We start from the raw sequence: 22,348 nt of genomic DNA, 5'->3' as shown, positions 1-22,348 counted from the left end.
GAAACGTCGATTCTCCTGTTCCCTGGATGCTGCCTGACTTGCTGCGCTTTTCCAGCAACACATTTTCAACTCTAACCAGAAAAAAAGCCAAACGAATTAATGCATTGTATCAGATGTGGTAACGAAACTGTTGGGTTTGACAAAAAGATAAGAACATCATCTGCATACAATGTGACTTTGTCCCCACTTCTGGAGCAGATATAGTGGGATCCCTACGTATGACTTCCACCAGCGGTTCAATCACCAATGTGAAAAGCAACAGCAATAGATGTCAGCCCTGTCGACTGTCCCTAAAGATTTAAAAATTGCTTGACCACACACCATTGGTGAGAACGGTGGCCAGAGAATCACTATTACGAATCTTTACCACCTGATAAAGACTTCACTCAAGTCAAACTGCTCTCAAGAATAAAAAAGGTATGGCTGCTCAGCCCGTTCAAATGCCTTCTCTGCGTCTAGAGAAATCACTAATCCCTGTACTGATCGTTGTTGACATGCTTGGATCACAGTGAGTAACCTCCAGATAATCTACAGCCCTTTATCAAGTCCACCTGGTCCTCCTTAATAATGAAAGGCAGTACAGTTTCTAGCCTTAATGCAAGAGTCTTAGACAAGATTTTGAAATCGACATTCAAAGTGAGATGGGCCTTTCGGAACCACAATCCTCCGGGACCTTCCCTTTTTTAAGGATATGCAAGATATTAACCTCTCTTAAAGATGGCGGGAGGAGGCCATGACTGTGTGAATTATTGAACATGCTAAGCATCGGTCTTGACAGTATGTTTATAAATTCCTTATAAAATTCACTGGAAAGTCCATCAGGACCAGACATCTTTCCGCTCTGGAGTTGCCTCACAGCCTTCTGCGCCTCTTGCACTGATAATGGGGCATTAAGGAAAGACTCTTGTTCGGAGGTTACACCAGGACATCCAAATTCTTGAAACAGGACTCCATCCTAGCCCGCCTATCCTCACAACTTTCAGACTGGTATAATTCGGAGTAACATCTCCGAAAAGTGTTAACGCAGCATTTAGAATCGTAGATTAGGTTTCCAGTACCTTCCCTGATTGAGGTGATGTCTTGAGGGGCACTCTTTTTCCTGGCAAGATACACTAAGTACTTGTCCGCTTTATCATCTTGCTCAAACAATTTTTGGTTTGCAAAAGTAAGCTCCTTCTTAGCTGTCTGTGAAAGCATGGGGTTCAGTGTGGACTGAAGCACTGTGATCCTCTGTAATTTAGCCAGCGAGGGCCTATCAAGGTATGCCTTCTCGGCTGCCTTCAACCGTGCTTTAAGCAAACATTGCTGCTCACCATTATGCCGTTCCTTATTGGCAGAATTGGAAATAACTAAGCCCCGGCATTGACTTTAGCAGTTTCCCAGAGAATGGATGAATTAACGGCCAAGCCTGAATTAATGACTAAGAAAGCCCTGAATTCATTGCAAAAGTACTCGATAAACTTGGTATCCTTAAGGATGAATGGATCCAGTCGCCAGTGCCCCAAACGTACTATAGTGTTCTTACTCTTGATCATTAGGTACACTGGGGCATGATCAGAAATAGTAATATTGCCAATTGTACAGGACACCACTGAGCCCAAGTGTGCTGCAGGAGTCAAAAAGAGATCAATCCTGGCATGACATTTGTGTGGATTGGAAAAACATAAAATCCCTGCCTGTAGGGTAGAAATGCCTCCAGACGTCCACCAGCCCTAGTTCAACACACAAATTCCTTAGTTGCTTAGATCATAAAGAAAATATCGGGGGCCCTTTGGGCAATCCGTCTACCATAGGATCTATTAGATAATTAAAATTCCCCCCATGATAATATGCTGAGATGCAAGGCTAATCAGTTTAGAGAATGCATCTACCAGAAAATTGAGAGGGTGGACCTGGGGACAGCAAACATTTAAGATACTGTACTTTTCCCCATTTATCAAGGCTTTAAGGATTACGAATCTCCCGTATGTGTCTTTAATACACTGTATCAACTTAAATGGGAGATTCTTCCTAACAGGTATGGCCACTTCCCTGCTTCGAGTATTCAAAGATGAAAAATAAACCCGTTTGTACCCATTTTGTTGCAATTTCAAATGTTCTCTATCATCTAGGCGTGTCTCCTGTAATAAGGCAACATCCACCCTTTCCTTTTTAAGACTGGAGAGTACCTTTTTCCTCTTGACCAGTGAGTGACTTCCCTTAATGTTCCAGGTACATCATTTAAAAATGTCCTTAGCCGTAACATTCTTTAACAACATTTAGACTCCAGAGAGGAAGAACTTGAATTACAAATCACTGAGCTTCAATGAAAGAAAATCCACAGAACAGAGAAACAACATAAACTAAAACAGCTACAACTAACAAACCCATAACACTTTCAAAAACTATGTACATCAAAAACCAAAAAAACAAAAACCACATATAAAGCACCATCAAAAACCAAAAAAACAAAAACCACATATAAAATACTAATGGCACTGATTAGGGGAATTTACACCCTGCACAAAGGGTCACCTACACACCCCAAATGCCTACTGGCCATCCCACCCATCCTTTTGACCACGAACACCAGCAGAAAAGGAAAATAAAGAAAGGTACAGCAAAATAAACAAAGGTAAATATGCCACCAATCCCCTGATATAGCTTAACTTAGAAACTAAAGGTAAATACTCTGTCCATCCCAAACATAATTTAACGCAATGTATTACCAACAAAAAGGAGACCCCAACAAGACCTCCCTTAAGAAGGACAAACCCAAACAACGCTATTATCTGTACCTATTCAATCATCTGGTTTAAGTTAGTGTGTCCATAAAGATCCCCGCTTTCTCTGGTGAGTCAAATAAGTATACGGATCCATTAAAGGTAAGCCGAAGCACTGCTAGGTATCTTAGAGACTACTGGATCCTGAGCTCTCTGTCTTTTCTTGATGCCATCGTAGGATTTCCTTCACTGGATCACCGCCGCTGAGAAGTTTTGAAAAAACATGACACTGGAGCCCTCGCAAACCAAAGTCCTTGGATCCTTTCTCTGGGCCGCGGAAGCTTCCATGAATCTCTGTTTGTCTTTATAATGATGGAATCGCACCAGAATAGGGCAAGGGCATTGGTCCATTCCTGGCCTCCGTGCCGTAACCTGGTGAGCTCTTTCAATCTTTATTCTTCCCTTTTCAGCCTCCAAGCTAAGGAATTCCAGTAACCACTTCTCAAAAGATTCCACTGGCTGCTCACCTTCCTTCCCTCAGGCAGACCAACAACATGAAGATTCTTCCTCCTGCCCCTGTTCTCAAGATCATCAATCTTTCAATCAATGTCAGAGACGTTTAATCAGTGAACCAGCAATCCTGTTAAGGAAGACCAAGAAGAATCTCAGCAGGTGTGGTGAACAGAGTCTGCTTCACTGATTTTCCCAGTTTTTCTTAACACCCATCTGTTTGTGTTTGTCTCTGTATCCGTGTGTATGTGTGCAAGAGGGGGTTTATAAGGGGATGAGAGTTTTAATTAGTAGTTATATGTCAACAGTTCATAACTGTTTACCTGTAGCTAGTATTTAATCATTTATAATTAATAGTACTTTTTGCTAAGTCCAGAAAGCTGGTCCGTACTTTCTGTCAACCCAGTGACTAACTGCACAGTTTGAATTGTCAGAAATTTGATTCAGTTCATGACTTGTGTCCCAATAAATGTGTAGTGCATCACTGGTCAGGCTTCTCCTGTATGCATCGTAAGCTTTTTCTTATGCTTTCGACCATTGACATTTCTCTTTTTTTTTCCCCCAGTGGCTCAGATAGTGGAGCTAAAATGCTTGCAACCTTTGGCCAGAATCACAGATAATACTGAACAAAGCCAAGAAAAGATCAAAATTCAAGCACATCCTTTGGTTTAAAATATTGATTACAACCTCTATCATCTCTGTCAATGGCTTAGTGTTTTTTCATTGATTTCTATACAAAGAAACACAACTCTGGCTTGCACAACACGACTTGTGGTCCTTTTACAATTTCACTGTTGCCCATCTCTGAGAAACAACACTTCACACATAGACAAAGATACAGCGGAGACACTTAGAGCTCTATAAAACCATGATTCATTTATTAAGCACTTAAACAAATAACACACACATTTAACAATTAGAGATATCTCAAACACTGTCTTTCACTACTCAAATTTCTGTAACTAAACCCAAATGTTATTACCCAGGAGAGTTTGCAGCTGGCCAGGCTAAAACTGCTCAATGTCTTCATCACGCCTCCTGACGAAGGATACCTTCTTACAACGTTACTCTTTGAAGTGTTGTTGAACAAAGATATTTCTTCAGGCCTTTTATACACAGGTCTGTGTGCCAAGTACATGCCTTACTTGGAATTATGCATACACGTGACCAATCCCGAATGTTTTGTCCAAATGTATGCCTCCTTTGAGGAGGTAACGAATATGTTAGACCAAAGAGAGCCAATGGATGTTATCTATTTGGACTTCCAGAAGGCCTTTAAGGTGCCACACAGGACACTGCTGAGTAAGGTAAGGACTCACGGTGTTAGAGGTAAGATACTAGCATGGATAGAAGATGAAGGAACTGAGCACATTCTAGCTAAGTTTGCAGATGATACAAGCTACGTGGAGGAGCAGGTAGTATTGAGGAGCGAGAGATACTGCAGAAAGATTTAAACAGGTTAGGAGAATGGGCAAAGAAGTGACAAATGAAAAACAATGTGGGAATGCGTGAGGTCATGCACTTTGGTAGGAAGAATAGAGGCATAGAATATTTTCTAAATGGGGAGAAAATTCAGAAGTCTGAAGTGCAAAGGGACTGGAGAGTCCTAGTCCAGGTTTCTCTTAAGATAAACTTGCAGGTTGAGTCAATAGTTAGAAATGCAAATGTAACTCATATGGAGAGGATGAGAATATAAAAGCAGAGATGTACTTCAGGGACTTTATAAAGCTCTGGTTAGTCTACATTGAGAGTATTGTGAGCAAGTTTGGGCCCCGTACCTCAGGACGGCTGTGGTGGTGCTGGATTGAGTCCAGAGGCAGTTCACGAGAATGATCCCAGGAATGAAAGGCTTAATATATGAGGAACATTTGAGAACTGTGGGTTTATACTCAATGGAGTTTAGAAGCATGGCGGGGGGTTGGAATCTGATTGAAACTTACAGAGTGGACATTGGTCAGATATTTGCATTGGCAGAAGAAATGAGTGCCTGAGGGCATAACCCAAGACTAAAGGGGCGCTCCTTTAGAACGGAGATAAGGAGAAACTTCTTTAGCCAGAGAGTGGTGAATCTATGGAATTCATTGCCAAAGAAGGCTGTGGAGGCTAAGCCATTGAGTATATTTAAAACAGAAATAGAGAAGTTCTTGATTGCCAAGGAGATCAAAGGTGACAGGAAACTGTGGGAAAATGGGGTTGAAAAATCTATTAGTCATGATTGAATGGCAGAGCAGACTCGATGGGCCAAATGGCCTAGTTTCTGCTCCTATGTCTTATGATCTTTCCATACATATATATCAAAAAACAGATTCAGTCACTGAACCCAAGGTAGCAGAATTCAATAATCACTTCCAACGCGTGTTACTTAGTGTGATTCAGAAAAGGCGTAATGCCAAACAATATTGAATGTGCTAAGAATTACAGGGACAATTTAAGATTCAATCAGGCTCACAATGTGTCTCATTTATGATTCCTAGATATAAGCACACACCGGGACCTGCCCTCTGCTGGCAGAAGGAACATGTCCAGGAATTACACCTTTTTAAAGATAAAACAAAAATCTGGAAGACAGTATTCATTGATGAAAGTCAAAAATCACACAATACTGGATTATAGTCTAATAGGTTTATTTAAAACTGCAAGCTTGTAGATTCCCCGCTGCCTGAAGAAGCAGTAAGGGCTCCAAAAGCTTGTGGTTTCAAATAAACCTGTTGGACTATAATCCAGTGTTGTGTCATTTTTGACTTTGTCCACCCCAGTCCAACACTGGCACCTCCACTTCATTGGTCAAGGTGTTGCAATTGAGAAAGAACCAATCAGGATCATATTGCTCACCAATCAATCGTCTTTCCTCATGTAATATAAATTGCTGCTGCCTTTGAATGTTGGCATTTTTGTGTCTTTCCTGATGAACGCAAGATAAAAATTTCAAAAATATGACTATTAGATTTGCAATACATTTGAAAGATTAGGAAGAAGACAGAACGAAGTATAAGACAGAAACAGAGACAGGACTCCTTTTAAATTTCCTGGTAAGATAAATTAGAGAAGAGCAAAGTTACCTGTCAATCAATTTCAATGAAATTGCATCTCATCTTTTATATGTCTTTGCGTCTTCCATAAGTTTGTATAGTTATATTTATAGCAAAGTCTTCCTCTTTTTATCAAGTATATTTCTTGATGTTCTCCATTTGACTGGTTGACTGAAAAGAACATTATTGTTCAGCACGTGCAGCATGGCAGTGAATCTGATGTCCTGGGATATATATTCACAAAATAATTTGTTCCTCACTTTTTATAAATCATATAATAATATAGCATCCCACTTACTCAAAACATATTGTGCCTTTACATCAATAGACCATAAGATGTAGACTGTTTAATGTATTGAGTTAGCTCTGCCATTCACTGAGATGATAACTCAAGTGATAATCCTCAACTCCTCTTTCCTGTGTTTTCTCCATAACAATTCATTGCCTTACTGATTAATAATCTGTTCTTGAATGCCTCGACCTTGAATAAATGTAACAACCCAATTTCAACAGCCCTCTGTGGTAAAGAATTCTACAGATGCCCAACTTCTGAGAGAAATTTTTCCTCATCTCTGTCTCAAAATGAGTGACCCCTTATTCTGAGATTATGCCGTCTGATCCTTAACTCTCCCAACTTTTCAGCATCTACCCTATCAAGTGTTATATGGTTCATGAAGGTCACCTTTCATTCTTCTAAATCCCAATGAGTGCAGGCTCAACCTACTCAACCTCTCCTCATAAGATAGTCACTCTACACTCTAGATATCAGCCGAGCAAATCTTCTCAGAATGACAATGCTCACAGTATTCCAGTTGTGGTATGATTGCTACCTTGTATAGTTATAGCAAAATCTCCCTCTTTTTATCCTCCTTTCACTTTGAAATAAAAGCCAAGATACCAGTTGCCTTTCTTATTACCTGCTCAGCTTCTATGCTATCTTTTGTGATTTATGCATGAGGACTACCAAATCCTTCTGTTCTGCAGCCTTTTATATTCCGTCTTCTTTTAAATAATATTCAACTCCTCTAGTCTTCTTGTCAAAGTGCATATGCTCACATTTTTCCCATATGATATTTCATCTGCCAAGATTTTGCCCATTCTCTTAACCTGTCTATATCCACTGCAGACACTGTGTCATCTGGATTACTTGCCTTTACAACTAACTTTGTGTAATCTACAAATTTGACTAAGGTACAATTGTTTATTTTAGCCAAGTCATAAATGCATATTGTGGATAATTGTGGCCCCAGCACTGATCCCTGTGGCACTCATAGAGTCATAGTCATAAAGATATACAGCATGGAAACAGACCCTTCAGTCCAATTCGTCCATGCCAATCAGATATCCTAAACTGATCAAGTCCCATTTGCCAATATTTGGCCCATATCCCTCTAAACCCTTCCTATTCATGTTCCCATCATGAAGCCTTTTAACTGTAATTTAACCTATCTCACCACTTCCTCTGGCACCTTGTTTCAAATGCACACTACCCTCTGCTGGACAAACACATAGATGGCAGTAAATTGAGGGACATGTAGGTTAGATTGATCTTAGATTAAGGTAAATGATCAGCACAACATTGTGGGCTGAAAGGCCTGTACTGTGTTGTACTGTTCTATGTTCTATCTCAAATATTTCACCTTTCAAATAAGGTGACTGTGACAATGAGTAACCAATCTTGATTGTGCATGAATAAGTCAGTTGATACAGCATTCCATAGTCTGAATGGTACTTCATAACTATCATCTCTTCTTTCTTTTCTATATTTTTGTACTTCGGGCATACAATGCATGCAGACATAATTCTATTGATGTTTTGTTCTGAGCTCACACTTCTCTATTCCCATGTGGCCTTCACATAATTTCTGAAGAAGCTCTCCTGACATCATTGAGTATGATTAATATGGATCGGCTGGCAGAGCATCATTTTCTAAGAAATGTCATCTCTGATACACCCTTGGTGCTTTATTGCTGGCTCTGCTACTGTCGTTTATCATGCTATCCCTAGATCGCTTGCTGAGAGAGCATTTGTAACTCTTTATCTTTGCTGGTCTCTTCTCTAATTTTGCTGAGACCCCACAGTGTTACGTTTACAAGGCACTGGCTCTTTGTACCTAGGTCTTTGATCTCATCATTTCCTCAGATCAGCTGCAGCTCTTCACAAGTGCTCAACCCCAGGATATCAAAAGCACCTGGTTCAGTGACAAAGAACATACAGTTAATATCTTTCCCTTTGTATTTTCTTTTGACTTGGGTTCCTCCTATAGCATTATGTCACTCAGTTCTACAGCACCTTTCCTTGGGCAACTATTTTCTTTTAATTTATAGAAAAAAATTCTAATGTACCCTGAATGGATGATATTCTGTGTTCCGATAACAAGCTTCAGTTACAGATTGTGGACTTATTTCTCACCTTCTTCCTGATCTGAATTATCATGTGAATTTCTTTTCTCTGGGAACTGCCTCATCGCATTCATGCAGTTGTATGATTCCTGTGACTATTGTGTCCTCAAACTCTTTGCCATCTTCCAAGGAATGATTAGATTCCCTACAGTGTGGAAACAGGCCCTTCGGCCCAACCAATTCATACTGACCCTCCGAAGAGTAACCAACCCAGACCCATTTCCCTCTGACTAATGCACCTAATACTATGGGCAATTTAGCATGGCTAATTCACCTGACCTGCACATCTTTGGATTGTGGGAGGAAACTGGAGCACCCAGAGGAAATCCTTGCAGACACGAGGAGAACATGCAAACTCCACACAGTCAGTCACCCAAGGCTGGAATCGAACCTGGGACCCTGGTGCTGTGAGGCAGCAGTGCTAACCACAGAGCCACCATGTTGGTTGTTCTCATTTTTACGTCTCATTTGTCACATTGTTCTCTCCTTGTTAACTCATTTATCCTTTTTATTTGTTCTATACAATTAAATCACTCATTTGGCTTTCCTCAAATTCAACTGTTTGATATTTGAGATATTTCTTTCTGTTTGTGAACTCATTTGACCATTCACAAATCTAGCACATCTTTCTGTCTGTCTGGTGTACGTTCTTTCTTTGCTGTTTCATTGCAAAAACCCTGCTGCCATTGTCCAAAAGATGGCCATTTGATACTTGGTCTCTTCATCTATCTATGCATGACTGAATCTGCTCTGGCAGTTCCTACAGCCCACAGTATTGTGAGCTTGTCCCTTCCAATCAAATCCATTTGTACTTCATGATTTGGAGATGCTGGTGTTGGACTGGGGTGTACAAATTTAAAAATCACACAATACCAGGTTATAGTCCAACAGGTTTAATTGGAAGCACACTAGCTTTCGGAGCGCCTCCACAATCACCTGATGAAGGAGCGGTTATAGTCCAATTAAACCTGTTGGACTATAACCTGGTGTTGTGTGATTTTTAAATTTGTAGTTCAGGCTGTACCGAGCTCTACAAGAGCTGATTGGGCTGCATTTATTATGTTTTCTTGGATTTACATTTTCTGGGACTGCACTTTTCAATCTCATTAGTAAACTGTGAACAGATTCACCTGATTCCAGCTTCAGGTCTTCAAATCATATCAGTAGATCTGAGAATTTTACATTGGCTGTAGTATTATGCAAAATTTTTCAAAAACTTTGACTGGTTTTCTATTATCATCTCTGCTTAGCTCTCTTCTAATAATCAAATTGCACCCTTTCTCTCCTGCCTATAAAATGATGTAACTGACTCCTATCTCTTCAATAGTATGTATGTATGCATGTAAGTTTTGTTTCAACTTCTCAAATGTCTCAAAACATCAATGGTCTCCTAATTCATCAGAGGCTGGAACTTGTGTTTTATTGTTGTGGTGACCATTTTGATTCTGCAGTACAATCTGCTGCAACATTTGAGATTTATGTGTTATCATTGGGTATAGTGTGATTTTGAATATGGAGAATATAATAATACAATACCCTCACAATACAACTACACCCTAAAATTATTCCTAAAGTCAACAAAAATGATGCAAGCTGAAACAATTATGTCAGTTTGGTCACAATATTCTTTCACCCTTTTGATTACTTATGAGTGGGATATCCATGTATCTGTGGGTGTGTTGTGTGAGGGTTTGTGAGTAAAGGAGAGTTAAAATAGACTACAATTTTGAACAGTTCGTACTAAACCCAGTGACTCAGTTTGGTCCTTTTTGTTTCAATTGACATAAGCAACAAGCATTTGACTGCTAAAATAAACACAAAGAGCTACAAATGTTGAAAATCTGAATCACAAACAGAGAGTTCTAAAGAAATTTTCAGCAGGTCTGGCAGCATCTGAAGAGATAAACCAGAGTTAACATTTTAAGTCCTGTTATTGTTCATCAGAATATTCTAGAGAAGGGTTACTGGACTTGAAACGTTCATTCTGTTTCTCTCTACAGATGCTGCCAGACCTGCTGTGTTTCTCCAACATGGTTTGTATTTGTTTAAGTGTCTGATTGCATTTGAAATATTGGAAATTCCAAGCACATGATTGCTATTAGTCACTTTCACCTGGTCCATCTCTGATTACTCCCTTCCTCGATATCTCTGTTTCCATTTCTGGTGATAGGCTGGCCACCAGTAACCACTCTAATCCGATCAATTCTCACAGTTACCTTGACTATACACCCCCAAAAACTCTGTACCATTCTCCAAGTTCCTCCATCTCCAGTGTATCTGTTCTGATGATGCCAATAGATAGGATAGTGAAGAAGGCATTTAATATGCTTTTCTTTATTGGCTAGAGCATTGAGTACAAGAGTTTGGAGGTCATGTTGCGGCTGTACAGGATTTTGGTTAGGCCACTTTTGGAATATTGTGTGAAATTCTGGTCTCCCTCCTATTGGAAGGATGTTGTGAAACTTGAAAGGATTCAGAAAAAATTTACAAGGGTGTTGCCAGGGTTGGAGGATTTGAGCTATAGGGAGGGGCTGAATAGGTTCGAGCTGTTTTCCCTGGAGTGTCAGAGGCTGAGGAGTGACCTTATGGAGGTTTATAAAATCATGAGGGGTATGGATAGGGTAAATAGACAAGGTCTTTTCTCTGGATTGGGGGAGTCCAGAACTAGAGGGCTTAGGTTTAGGGTGAGAGGGGAAAGATATAAAAGTGACCTAAGGGGCAACCTTTTCACCCAGAGGGTCGTGCATGTATGGAATGAGCTGCCAGAGGAAGTGGTGGAGACTGGTACAATTACAACACTTAGAAGGCATCTGGATGGGTATATGAATAGGAAGGGTTTAGAGAGATATGGGCCAAGTGCTGGCATGGACAGAATGGACCAAAGGGTCTGTTTCCATGCTGGACATCTCTATGACTCTATAACTTCAACAAGGGAGCTTCTGAAATGTCCACCTTCTTCCTCAACTGAAGAATCCCCAGCACAGTTATTGACAGGCCCCTCAACTGGGTCCAACCTATCTTCTGCACTTCAGCCTCACCCCTCTCTTCCCTCTCACAACAGCAATAGGGTTCCCCTTGTCCTTACCTACATTCCAACAGCATCCACATCCAGAAGATCATTAGCTACTATTTCTGCCACTTTCAGCAAGATGCCACCACCAGATGCATATTCCACTCCTTTCCCTTGTCTGCCTTCTGCAGAGGCCATTCCCTCTGGGACACCCTAATCTACTCTTCCTTCATTCCTATCATCCTCATCAGCCCCACCGCACCTTCCCCTGCAACCGCAGATGTTGTAACACTTGCCCATTTACCTCCTCTCTCCCTAGCACTGAAAAGCAGTTCACTGGAGCAAGCCAGAGACAGAGATGTTGGTCAGGGAATAGGGTAGTGTGTTGAAGTGGCAGGCATCTGAGAGCTCTTTTTGCATACAGATTGTATGTGTTCTGCAAAGTGGTCACTTAGTCTACACTTTGTTTTCCCAAATGTCGAGGAGACCACATATGAGAAGCAAATGCAGTAGACTAGATTGAGTGAAGTCCAGGTAAAGCATTGCTTCACCTGTATGGTGTATTTGGTGCTGAGGATACTGAGGAGGAGGAAGTAAACAGACAGGTGTTACACCTGTGGTTGCAGGGGAAGGTGCCATGTAGCTGTTGGCAGGGGAAAGAAGTGTTGGGAGTGAAGGTGAAATGGATTAGGATGTGTCAGAGGGAATGGTCTTTGTGGAAGGCTGACAAGGGAGGGGAAGGGAATATGTGTCTAGTGTTGGCTTCCCAAAGGAAATGGTGGCTAATGATCTTCTGGACGTGGATGCTGGTGGCATGGTAGGCAAGAGCAAAGGGAACCTTATTGCTGTAGTGGGGGGGGAAGAGAGGGGGTGAGGACTGAAATGCAGGAGATGGGTTGGACTCAGCTGAGGGCTCTGTCACCTACAGTGCTAGGAAATCCTGGGTTGAGGGAGAAGGTGGACATCTCAGAGGACCCCTTGTCGAAGTTGGCATCATTGGCAAGATGCGACAGAGTTGAAGGAACTGAGAAATTGGAATAGTCTGCAGGAAACGGGATGTGAGGATATCTAGTCAAGGTAACTGTGGGAGTCAGTGGGTCAGTAGTAGGATATTGGTGGCTGGTCTATCCCCAGAAATGTAAATAGATATCAAGGAAATGAAGGGAGGAGTCAGATGGACCAGGTGAAGTTGAGAGCAGGATGGAAATTGGAGGAAAAATTGATAAACCTTTCCAATTCTGGTTGAAAACAGGAAGCAGCACCGATATCGTTGATGTACCACAGAAACAGGTGTATATGAGGGCCGGAATGTGACTGAAACAAGGAATGTTCCACATGCCCCACTAAGAGACAGGGATCATTGGGGCCCCTGCGGGTACCCATGGCTACCCCTCTGACCTGAAGAAAGTGAGAGGAGCTAAAACAGAAGTTGTTCAGGATAAGGATGAGCTTGGCCATTCAGACGAGGCTGATGGTGAATGGGAACGGTTCAGGCCTTTGTTCCAGGAAGAAGCAGAAAGGCCTGAAACCATTCTCATATATAAAGGGATTGCACTCGCTGGAGCCCGCAAACGGGAAATTCTGAAACTGGCATGAAGTGTCAGAGGAATCATGGATGTAAGTCAGAAGAGACTGGACAAAAGGGGGGAAATCTCCTTTCCTCTTATGCTGGGGTCCATCCATAATCACTGTCTGGACAATGTGACAGGAGAACAGAAAGCAGCATTTGGCAGCTATGTTCCTGCCTGGTGTTCCTGTCAATTTAAATCAAACCCACTTTCCACTGCCCTGTCCTGGAATCCTGTCATTGTTTCCCCCAAATGTCAATCATCACAATGCCCCGCCTTCCCAAGGCTTTTTATCTGTCACAGCTTTGTCTCATGAAAATCTGGTTACCGGGGATAAACTGAGATATTGTTACCCGGCATATGACTGCAGTGCGAGAGGGAATGCGGCAACCCCAGTTAGAAATTCACAAGACATTTCGTTTCTCGCTGCTTACCAGCAAGAGTAACAATCAAACAATTTGATCTCTTCCCGTCCTGAGGTTTTGCCTATAACAAATAAGGCCGGCTCCTCCCCAAATGTGGTAGCGGCCATCTTTGGTGCTGGCGGAAGTATCCGATTCCGGCCTGGCCCGGAAGTAGACACGTGTAAGGTTGCTGTGGTGTTTTCGGTTGGTTTCAGGGGTTGAGGCGGAGGTGAGTGTCAGGGGCTGGTGCTGCAGTAACTGATGGGTGTGTGAGTGGTGGGGAGGGGAGACAGTGTCCTGTCCTGGTGATGGACCCAGCGTTATCTCGATCACTTCATTTTCTTCGGCACTCGTTCTCCCCGGGAGCCTGGGGCTGCTTTCACCTCCGTCTGGCTCTTTAAACCAAAGGTTTCTTTACATTTAGATACAACTTAAAATATATATGTCGACAAGGGTTCTTCTACTGACTTTATCTTTCTTTTTCCTTCACAATTAAAGGCAAAGATGATAAAAGAAGGCAATTCTTTCATGAAGGGTGTGATATTGGGTGGAATAGTTTGTTTGGTCTTCACCCTTTTTAATAACACGAAGATAAGCGGAGAATTGGGATTGCGAAGCCACGAACACCGCCACCTCAAAGCTCCCGACAAGGAAGAACTCCTGAAGCTGCCCGAGACGAAGCGTATGGAGCTAAGTCTCACTATCCGTGTTCTTTGCTTGATCATGGTTACACCCAAAGAAATTGGCTATTGGGCCTCTGTGATAGAAACGTGGAGCAAACATTGTGATAAAGCTGTCTTTTACAGCCCGGAAACCATAAAAGTCTTTGAATCAGTCAGCCTTGCAACGGAAGATCAATGGATCCAAACCAGAAGAGCCTTTAAGCACGCATATGAGAACTTCAAAGATGAGTATAATTGGTTTTTCTTGGCAAAATCATCTACGTTTGCAATTATTGAAAATCTTAAGTTCTTTTTACTAAATAAAGATCCAGAACAGCCTTTCTATATTGGTCATTCAATTAAGTCTGGTGAATTGGAATATGTGGAATTTTCTTCAGGCGTGGTCCTAAGTATAGAAGCATTAGAAAGACTCTATCGGGTTCTTGATGATCCTATGAAATGCCCAGAAAAGGGGAGTTTGCTGTGGAAGATGTCTGAAGAAAAGGAACTTGCAGTATGTCTGAAGTACACAGGAATTGTTGCTGATAATGCAGAAGATAATGAAGGAAAAGAACTGTTTAATTCAAAAAATATAAACACCCTTGTTGTGGAGGCAATGTCCAATCATCCGAGTGAAGTTGTGGAAGGATGTTGTTCTGATGTAGCTATTACTTTTCATGGACATTCACCTAACCATATGCATGTTCTCATGTATGGTGTTTACAGACTACGACCTTATGGGCATATATTTAATGATGCACTGATTTTCATGCCACCTTTAAATTCAGACAATGATTAAATGCTTTTTCTTCTATAGAGACATTGCAGGATATGAAATTTGAAAAGGAAACACATCTGTTGTTTAGAATGCTCTTCTAGTTTTGTAAAATCTTTTACTGTTTCCAACTGAAAATGTGCCTTCAATGTCAAGCCTAAAATGAATTAACTAGCAACTTTGCAGAAACGTTAATGATTATACACCATTTAAGATTTGCTTAAACAGCAGGGTTAATGTAAACCAGTTTGAGTTACTTAATGGCAGAATAGATGATGCTTGAATTCAGTGAAACATTTTGGCAAACATTGAACATTTTTATAAAGTGCTTGAGAGCTTTGAAAAAGCACCCAGTTGTACAATCATTGATCATCTCAGACCTGAGTTTTTATTGTGCCTAACAAAAGTTAGGATTAGTGCTGATGGTTATAGGCATGCCCCTGCTAGTTGAGGTGATGAATTCTGAGTATCATGCAAGAACCATACTGACTGAATTTGAACTGTGGAAGTTCAAGAAAACTTTCAGTCATTCATGTATGTCGATCTGTCATTCTGTTATTTATGTTTGGATGTTGTACCCATTTTATATATACTGGGTCTTGTATAATGTGACTCAAGTTTTTTTTTAAGATTTATCTGGCCTGTACCTTGAAATTACAACCTATTATGGTTTTGTAAAAAAAATGCTGAGGACAAATAGAGTTTAATCACGAGTTTTGATTGGTGTTTGCATAATGTAAAGTGCAATTTAAAGCTCAAATCTGCAAACTTGCTTCATCAATTTAAACTGTCAATTGATCTGTGTACATTAATTACCATTTTCAAATGTAATTTTCTTGTGATGATCAATAATTTGATTCATGCCTCAGGACTTTGATTTTCGTGCTTAGATTTTGCAACTGGTGTGGTTCTGTCACATGTCTATCAAGCCATCATTATCACATTTTATCACACACTATGCATTGCACTTGCTGCAATTCTATGAAGTAACAATTATTAAGCTGAATGATGTTCTAGAATGTAAAAGTATGGAAAAAAGTAACTTTCTGTAGATTTTTTCTGACCTGACAACATTCATTATTTAAGAGAGATAACTGTACATTTACAAATATCTGACAAACTAAAACACTTAGCATTTATATAACATCTGTATTACTAGCAAAATATCTGAAGATACTTCAGGAATGTAATGTAGAAAATTCACTTAGGAATGTACCTCTTTGATCTCAGGATGTGCCTATTGGGACCAATCCTCTTTGGGGAGCAACTGAGCAGTAGCTTTGAAAGCATCACTTGTTCTTGGTGAAGGGGGAGTGTGGGGGTGATGTAGGGTAACATTATTATATTTGTATAATTCGGTGTTTTTCTGAGTAAGGGATTTTTTTTTAATAACCAAAGATGGAATTTCACTGCATTTGCTGTGAAGTTAGTGGAAATAAAACGGGAAAATTCCCCAGTTCATTGCCCAGGTACAATATTCATCCCATTAGATACAGAAATTTACTGAAAATGCAAGTATCACCAGCAAAGATAAGAATACTTGACAATGTAGTTATGAAATAGTATCTGTTCACAACTTTCTTAGTTTCTGTATTATAATTTTCCTCTGCTTGATTGCTCAAGTTCAAATGAATGAAGGTTGAGATCATTTCTGTGCCTCCAATAATGTTCTAACCTGCACATTTTATTGAGGTATCAGCTATTTAAACATACCATGTACATTTAATGACTCTTCTTTGTAACTACAGATGTGATTATGTAGTTTCCCCTCAGGTTAGATAATCAGGATATTCAACCTTATTGAGCTGAGGACTCTACATGTGTCTGAGGCAAACCGCAAATTACCACATAGAAATGCAAACTCCTATTCACACAGTCATTAAACACAAATACTGCAGTCAAATAGTGTGGCGCTGGAAAAGCACAGCAGGTCAGGCAGCATCTGAGGAGCAGGAGAGCATAAGCCCTTCATCACAATGTGGGGAGTGGAGGAACAAGGGGCTGAGAGATAAATCGGAGGGGGTGGGGTGGGGATGGGGGAAATGTAGCTTGGAAGGCGATGAAGGTAGATGAAGTTGGGGGGGGGGTGATGGGTCAGAGTGGAGGGTGAAGCAGACAGGTGTGAATATTGAAGTCCCCAAAATAAACATAATACATTTAAACCGAAATCACTGGAAAAACTCAGCAGGTCTGGCAGCATTCTGTTGAAAAGTCGCCAGACTTGAAACATCAACTCTACTTTCTCTCCACAGATGCTGCTGGACCTGCTGAGCTTCTCCACAAATTTCTATTTTTGTTACTCCAGCATCCACAGTTCATTGTTTTATTTTACTATGCATTAAAAAGAGTCCCAAGGCACAATCACATATAAAACAAGTTAAAGCACTACCTATTTGTCATCTTTCTCTGCTATTGTTCACTCAGCCGCCGCTCTCCACCTACCTTCCTATCTCATATTTTATCTCTTCCCACATCTTCTATCTCCCACTTTCCTCCCCTGAATTTCTTTTTGCTTCTCCTAAAAAGTGGTCCAGTGGTGATAAGGATAGTCTCGAAGGAACTACGAGAAGTCAAGTAGAGATCATTAATTCAGCATAGCACCAATGATCTTGAAGAACCCAGGCCACGATCGAAGATAATATATTTGTATAGTTCAGGAAATCCAGCCTAGTGTTAGAAAAAGAAACTGTGGTACCGGATGTACCCATATCTAAGATACTTCTAATACTTTATTCATGACCCTCATAGTGTTATGCAGTCCACAAATGGAACAGGATAAGAGAGTGGACTTTTTCCTTTCAAGTTATGAATGTGACCTCAGTTTGAAGTCATCCAATTTGTCCAATTTATATTATCTTTATTCATTGTTAAAAAGCAAACTTGGAAATTTGGAAACAAATGTTTGAGTGGAACATACCAGTTTATCAGCATTGCATGCTGCAGCTGGAGATATAAAACTGAGGCACTTCGCCATTACTGGCAGGGAGGAGGGTGTAATTACAGTATGCCAAGTTTATATCAGTTTTCATTATATATATATGGGCAGAGAAATTTATGATGGAAAAGTTTTGGATGAAATTGTGCAGTAGGGTTTATAGAAAGGAAGTGTATACCGATTTTTAATTTAAATGTTTATATTAAGTCTGACTATAAAAGGGGAAGCAAATGTTATTGAGATTTAAGCACTTTAGCATATTATGAATATATCAATTGAATATTTCTTATCTACCTTATTTATGGATTAACTGAGATTCAAACATAATTCTAATGTGGTATAGCAGCTACTTTTCTTTCCATGATTTTGAGGAACAGTTTGTCATAAGCAGATATTTGCCAAGTATGACATGAAGGTAATTATAGCCAATCTGCATATGAGTTGGTGTGCAATTGTTGAATGCAGTGTGTTTGTAAATATTGGACTTTGGACTGTGGGCCACATTATTATACTATTAATGTAATCTCTTAATATTTTTCATCTGTTACTCTGATTTCTGCAAAGTGCATGTTGAATTTTCAAACTGTATGTAGGCAGTCATATAAAAATGTATTTGCCTGTCTGACTATGGGGTATGTCTAGAGAGAGCATCTTGATCTGTACAGCAAGAGTGAAGTACTATGACTGCAGCTTTACACTTGTGTTGGTATTGGTGGGAGTCATTTGATTTGAGTATCAGATTTTGACATAATGTGATGTGTTTTCCTGTAAATTATTATCAACATTTGAAATAAGACTTGGGAGTCTAATGGTCCTTTCTTGCCCTGTTTTTTATGTTCTTACATATTTGTATTGAGAAAACCTTCTTGTTTTCTATTAAATAATTTAATTGTGTAAAGATTGAGTCATATTGGAAATAATAAATCTAATATGAGAATTTTTTAAATGATTTTTTTAATGTCTGAATGCTAAACTTTGATCCGTACACTCACCATACCCTATCCAAAATTGGATAGAGTCATACAGCATGAAAATAGACCCTTTGGTCCAACCAGTCCATGCTGATCATAATCCCGAACGAAACTAGTCCCACCTGCCTGCGTGGTCCATATCCCTCCAAACATTTCATATTTATGTACTTAACTAAATGTCTTTGTATCTGCATCTACCACTTCCTCTGGAAGTTCATTCCACACATGAACCACACTGTGTAAGAAAACAAAAAAATCACCCCATGTCTTTTTAAATCCTTTATCCCCCCTCACCTTAAAATTTTTGAAATTCCCCACCCTGGGGAGAAGACAAAAGACCAAAAAAAACAAAAATTATTTCTCTTTTGTTGAAATAATTTGTTTACTGAGCAATTAAGTGCACCAGTACCAGCCTGAGTTGCTAATATTATATGTATAGAAATTTTAAATTCTTATGGAGACTTTTACAGGTCTAAATCCAATACATTGCCACATTGTATAGGTTATTTTGAAATGAATCACAAGATCATATTGAAGCAATGATACATTGTTTTATACATGCCAAGTTTTGTTAGAATCTGAAATTTGCAAGTGACTTGTGATTTAAAAAATTAATCTTTTGTCATTTGATAGTATGAAAAGTAAGTATCCTGAAAAAGCACATTTTGTTGAAGTCTTACATCTTGCATGCTTCAGGATAATTTGCAAGCATTTACAAGTAAAACACCTTTCTATTGTTTCAAAGCAGGATGTTGATTAATTAGTAAGTTTGGGAAATTATGCCAGTTAATGATGACTGACAAGTTAACTAACAAACCTTTCATAAATTTCAATCAATAGCACCTAAAGAGGCTGCTCACACTTTTTTTGATGCAGGATCTCTGTAAGAACCACTTGGCTACTTCCACTTCCCACATTATGTAAATATTTTGTTTTTTTATTGCATTGTTGCTGGATTTTTTAGTAGGCACTCTAAATTGGTGTTCTCTCGTTCTCAAATAGGCTGTAATTTTGAACTCTGTCAAATCTTGTCTTTAGCGAACAGTCCAGAGATACGTAGATTAGGTGGATTAGCCATGGGAAATGCAGGGATAAGATTGGATCTAGGTGGGAAGCTCTTCAGAGAGTTACAGTGGAGGGGCAGCATGGTGGCTCATTGGTTAGCACTGCTGCCTCACAGCACCAGGGTCCCAGGTTCGATTCCAGCCTTGGGTGACTGAGCAAACTCCACACAGACATTCTCCCAGTGTCTGCATGGGTTTCCTCTGGGTGCTCAGTTTCCTCCCACAGTCCAAAGATGTGCATTTCAGGTGAATTGGCCATGCTAAATTGCCCATATTGTTAGCTACGTTAGTGGGAGGGTAATGGGTCTGGGTGGGTTACTCTTCCGAGGGTCGGTGTGGATTTGTTGGGCCAAAGGGACTGTTTCCACACTGTAGGGAATCTAATCTAATCTAATCTCATTTATCTCCCAGGGAACCCTAATGCTCAGTCCAACAAACATTAACCATGTCTGTTTTCTGACACAGCCAACTTCACATTCATTCATATTGTTCTGTTAAGACAAGAATGTAAGTTTAAATCTTACACTATATAAGCCAGCAGTCAAGTTATGTTTTGATAAAGAGGTTGCACCCTTTTGTGCATGCCACAAAAGATAATATTCCAACTAGTCTTTTTTATTCTGTCATAAAAGCCTCTCATTAAATTTGGTGTTTAACTTAGCATGTTTAAAAGTCCATGAACAGGATATGGATGTCACTAGCTTGGCCAGTGTTTCTTGTCCATCCCTAATTTATCAGAGGCAGTTAAGAATCAACCATATTGCTGTTGGCCTGGAGTTGATGTTAACCAGACCAAGTAAGTTTGACAGTTTTTTTCCATAAAGAGTATTCATGAATCAGATGGGTTTTTATGATGACTAACAATGGTTTCATGGTCAGTAGACTCCTAATTCCACGTTTATTAAATTCAAATTCCATCATCTACGTTTCGGGCATATGTCGATTCTCCTGTTCCTTGGATGCTGCCTGACCTGCTGCGCTTTTCCAGCAACACATTTTCAGCTCTGATCTCCAGCATCTGCAGCCCTCACTTTCTCCTCTCTCAATTAATAGCCAAGCAATAATACCACTAGGCCATCACAACCTTTTATGCTTGTTTTCTGGTGTTAGAACCTTGGGTTACAGGGATCACTGTTACACCATCAGCATTATTTGAAGTTAGCAATGTGTTTCCTTTTTTAAAATCAAATTGTTATATCACAGAGGGGAAGTCTTCAGCTGAATTTTTCTTTGAGAGCTTTAATTTCTGTGGGAAAAACTAACTACAACTATTATCATCCCAACTGATTAGTAATACTTTCAAGTCAAAACCCAGAATGGAATTTGGCTTGATAGATCATGTGCCTCAGTTTTGTATTTGGTTAACATGGTGTTTATTCAATGAAACATATTCACATGACCTTTGAAAATGTTCTTTAACAACAGAAATTAAGTTTATTACACAAAAAATATCAAGCTGTATGTCACAGAGTCATAGAGATGTACAGCATGGAAACAGACCCTTTGGTTCAATCCGTCCATGCTGACCGGATATCCCAACCTAATCTAGTCCCACCTGCCAGCACCTGGCCCATATCCCTCCAAACCCTTCCTATTCATATACCCATCCAAATGCCTCATAAATGATGCAATTGTACCAGCCTCCACCACTTCCTCTGGCAGCTCATTCCATACATGTACCACCCTTTGCATGAAAAAGTTGCCCCTTAGTTCTCTTTTATATCCTTCCGGAAAAGATTTTGTCTATTTATTTTATCCATGCCCCATATAATTTTGTAAACTTCTATAAGGTCACCCCTCAGCCTCCGATGCTCCAGGGAAATCAGCCCCAGCCTGTTTAGCCTCTCCCCATAGCTCAAATTCTCCAAACCTGGCAACATCCTTGTAAATCTTTTTTGAACCCTTTCAAGTTTCACAACATTTTTCTGATAGGAAGGAGACCAGAATTATATGTAATATTCCAACAGTGGCCTAACCAATGTCCTGTACAGCTGCAACATGACCTCCCAACTCCTGTACTCAATACTCTGACCAATAAAGAAAAGCATACCAAATGCCGCCTTCACTATCTTATCTACCTGCGATTCCATTTTCAAGGATCTATGAACCTGCACTCCAAGGTCTCTTTGTTCAGCAACACTCCCTCAGACCTTACCATTAAGTGTATAAGTCCTGCTAAGATTTGCTTTCCCAAAATGCAGCACCTCCAGATGGTTTTGGACCTCCGCTTAGAAGAACGAGAAGTTCAGTTCAAGGGCAAACCATTTCTCAGGTCAAGGCGGCAGATCACTAATGCCTTCTCCAGCACTATTAGGA

At 40.1% G+C, this 22,348-nt stretch overlaps 1 protein-coding gene across 2 annotated transcripts; it reads left to right on the top strand.

Moving 5' to 3' along the window:
• The first annotated feature begins 13,757 nt into the window (after positions 1–13,757).
• On the top strand, positions 13,758–17,042 carry c1galt1c1 (C1GALT1-specific chaperone 1). 2 transcript variants are annotated; one of them, XM_043705251.1, is made up of 2 exons: positions 13,758–13,854; positions 14,124–17,042. In XM_043705251.1, exon 2 carries the CDS (start codon positions 14,130–14,132, stop codon positions 15,084–15,086), a length of 957 nt encoding a protein of 318 aa, XP_043561186.1. In that variant the 5' UTR covers positions 13,758–13,854; positions 14,124–14,129; the 3' UTR covers positions 15,087–17,042. The 2 variants fall into 2 exon arrangements, with proteins under 2 accessions (XP_043561186.1, XP_043561187.1); XM_043705252.1 differs by lacking the exon at positions 13,758–13,854 and adding an exon at positions 13,864–14,033.
• The last annotated feature ends 5,306 nt before the right edge of the window (positions 17,043–22,348 follow it).

Source organism: Chiloscyllium plagiosum, chromosome 15 (assembly GCF_004010195.1).
Source record: "Chiloscyllium plagiosum isolate BGI_BamShark_2017 chromosome 15, ASM401019v2, whole genome shotgun sequence".
Lineage (NCBI taxonomy): Eukaryota > Metazoa > Chordata > Chondrichthyes > Orectolobiformes > Hemiscylliidae > Chiloscyllium > Chiloscyllium plagiosum.
Note: the sequence above shows the minus strand (reverse complement) of the source record. Positions and strands in the feature narration are given on the sequence as shown.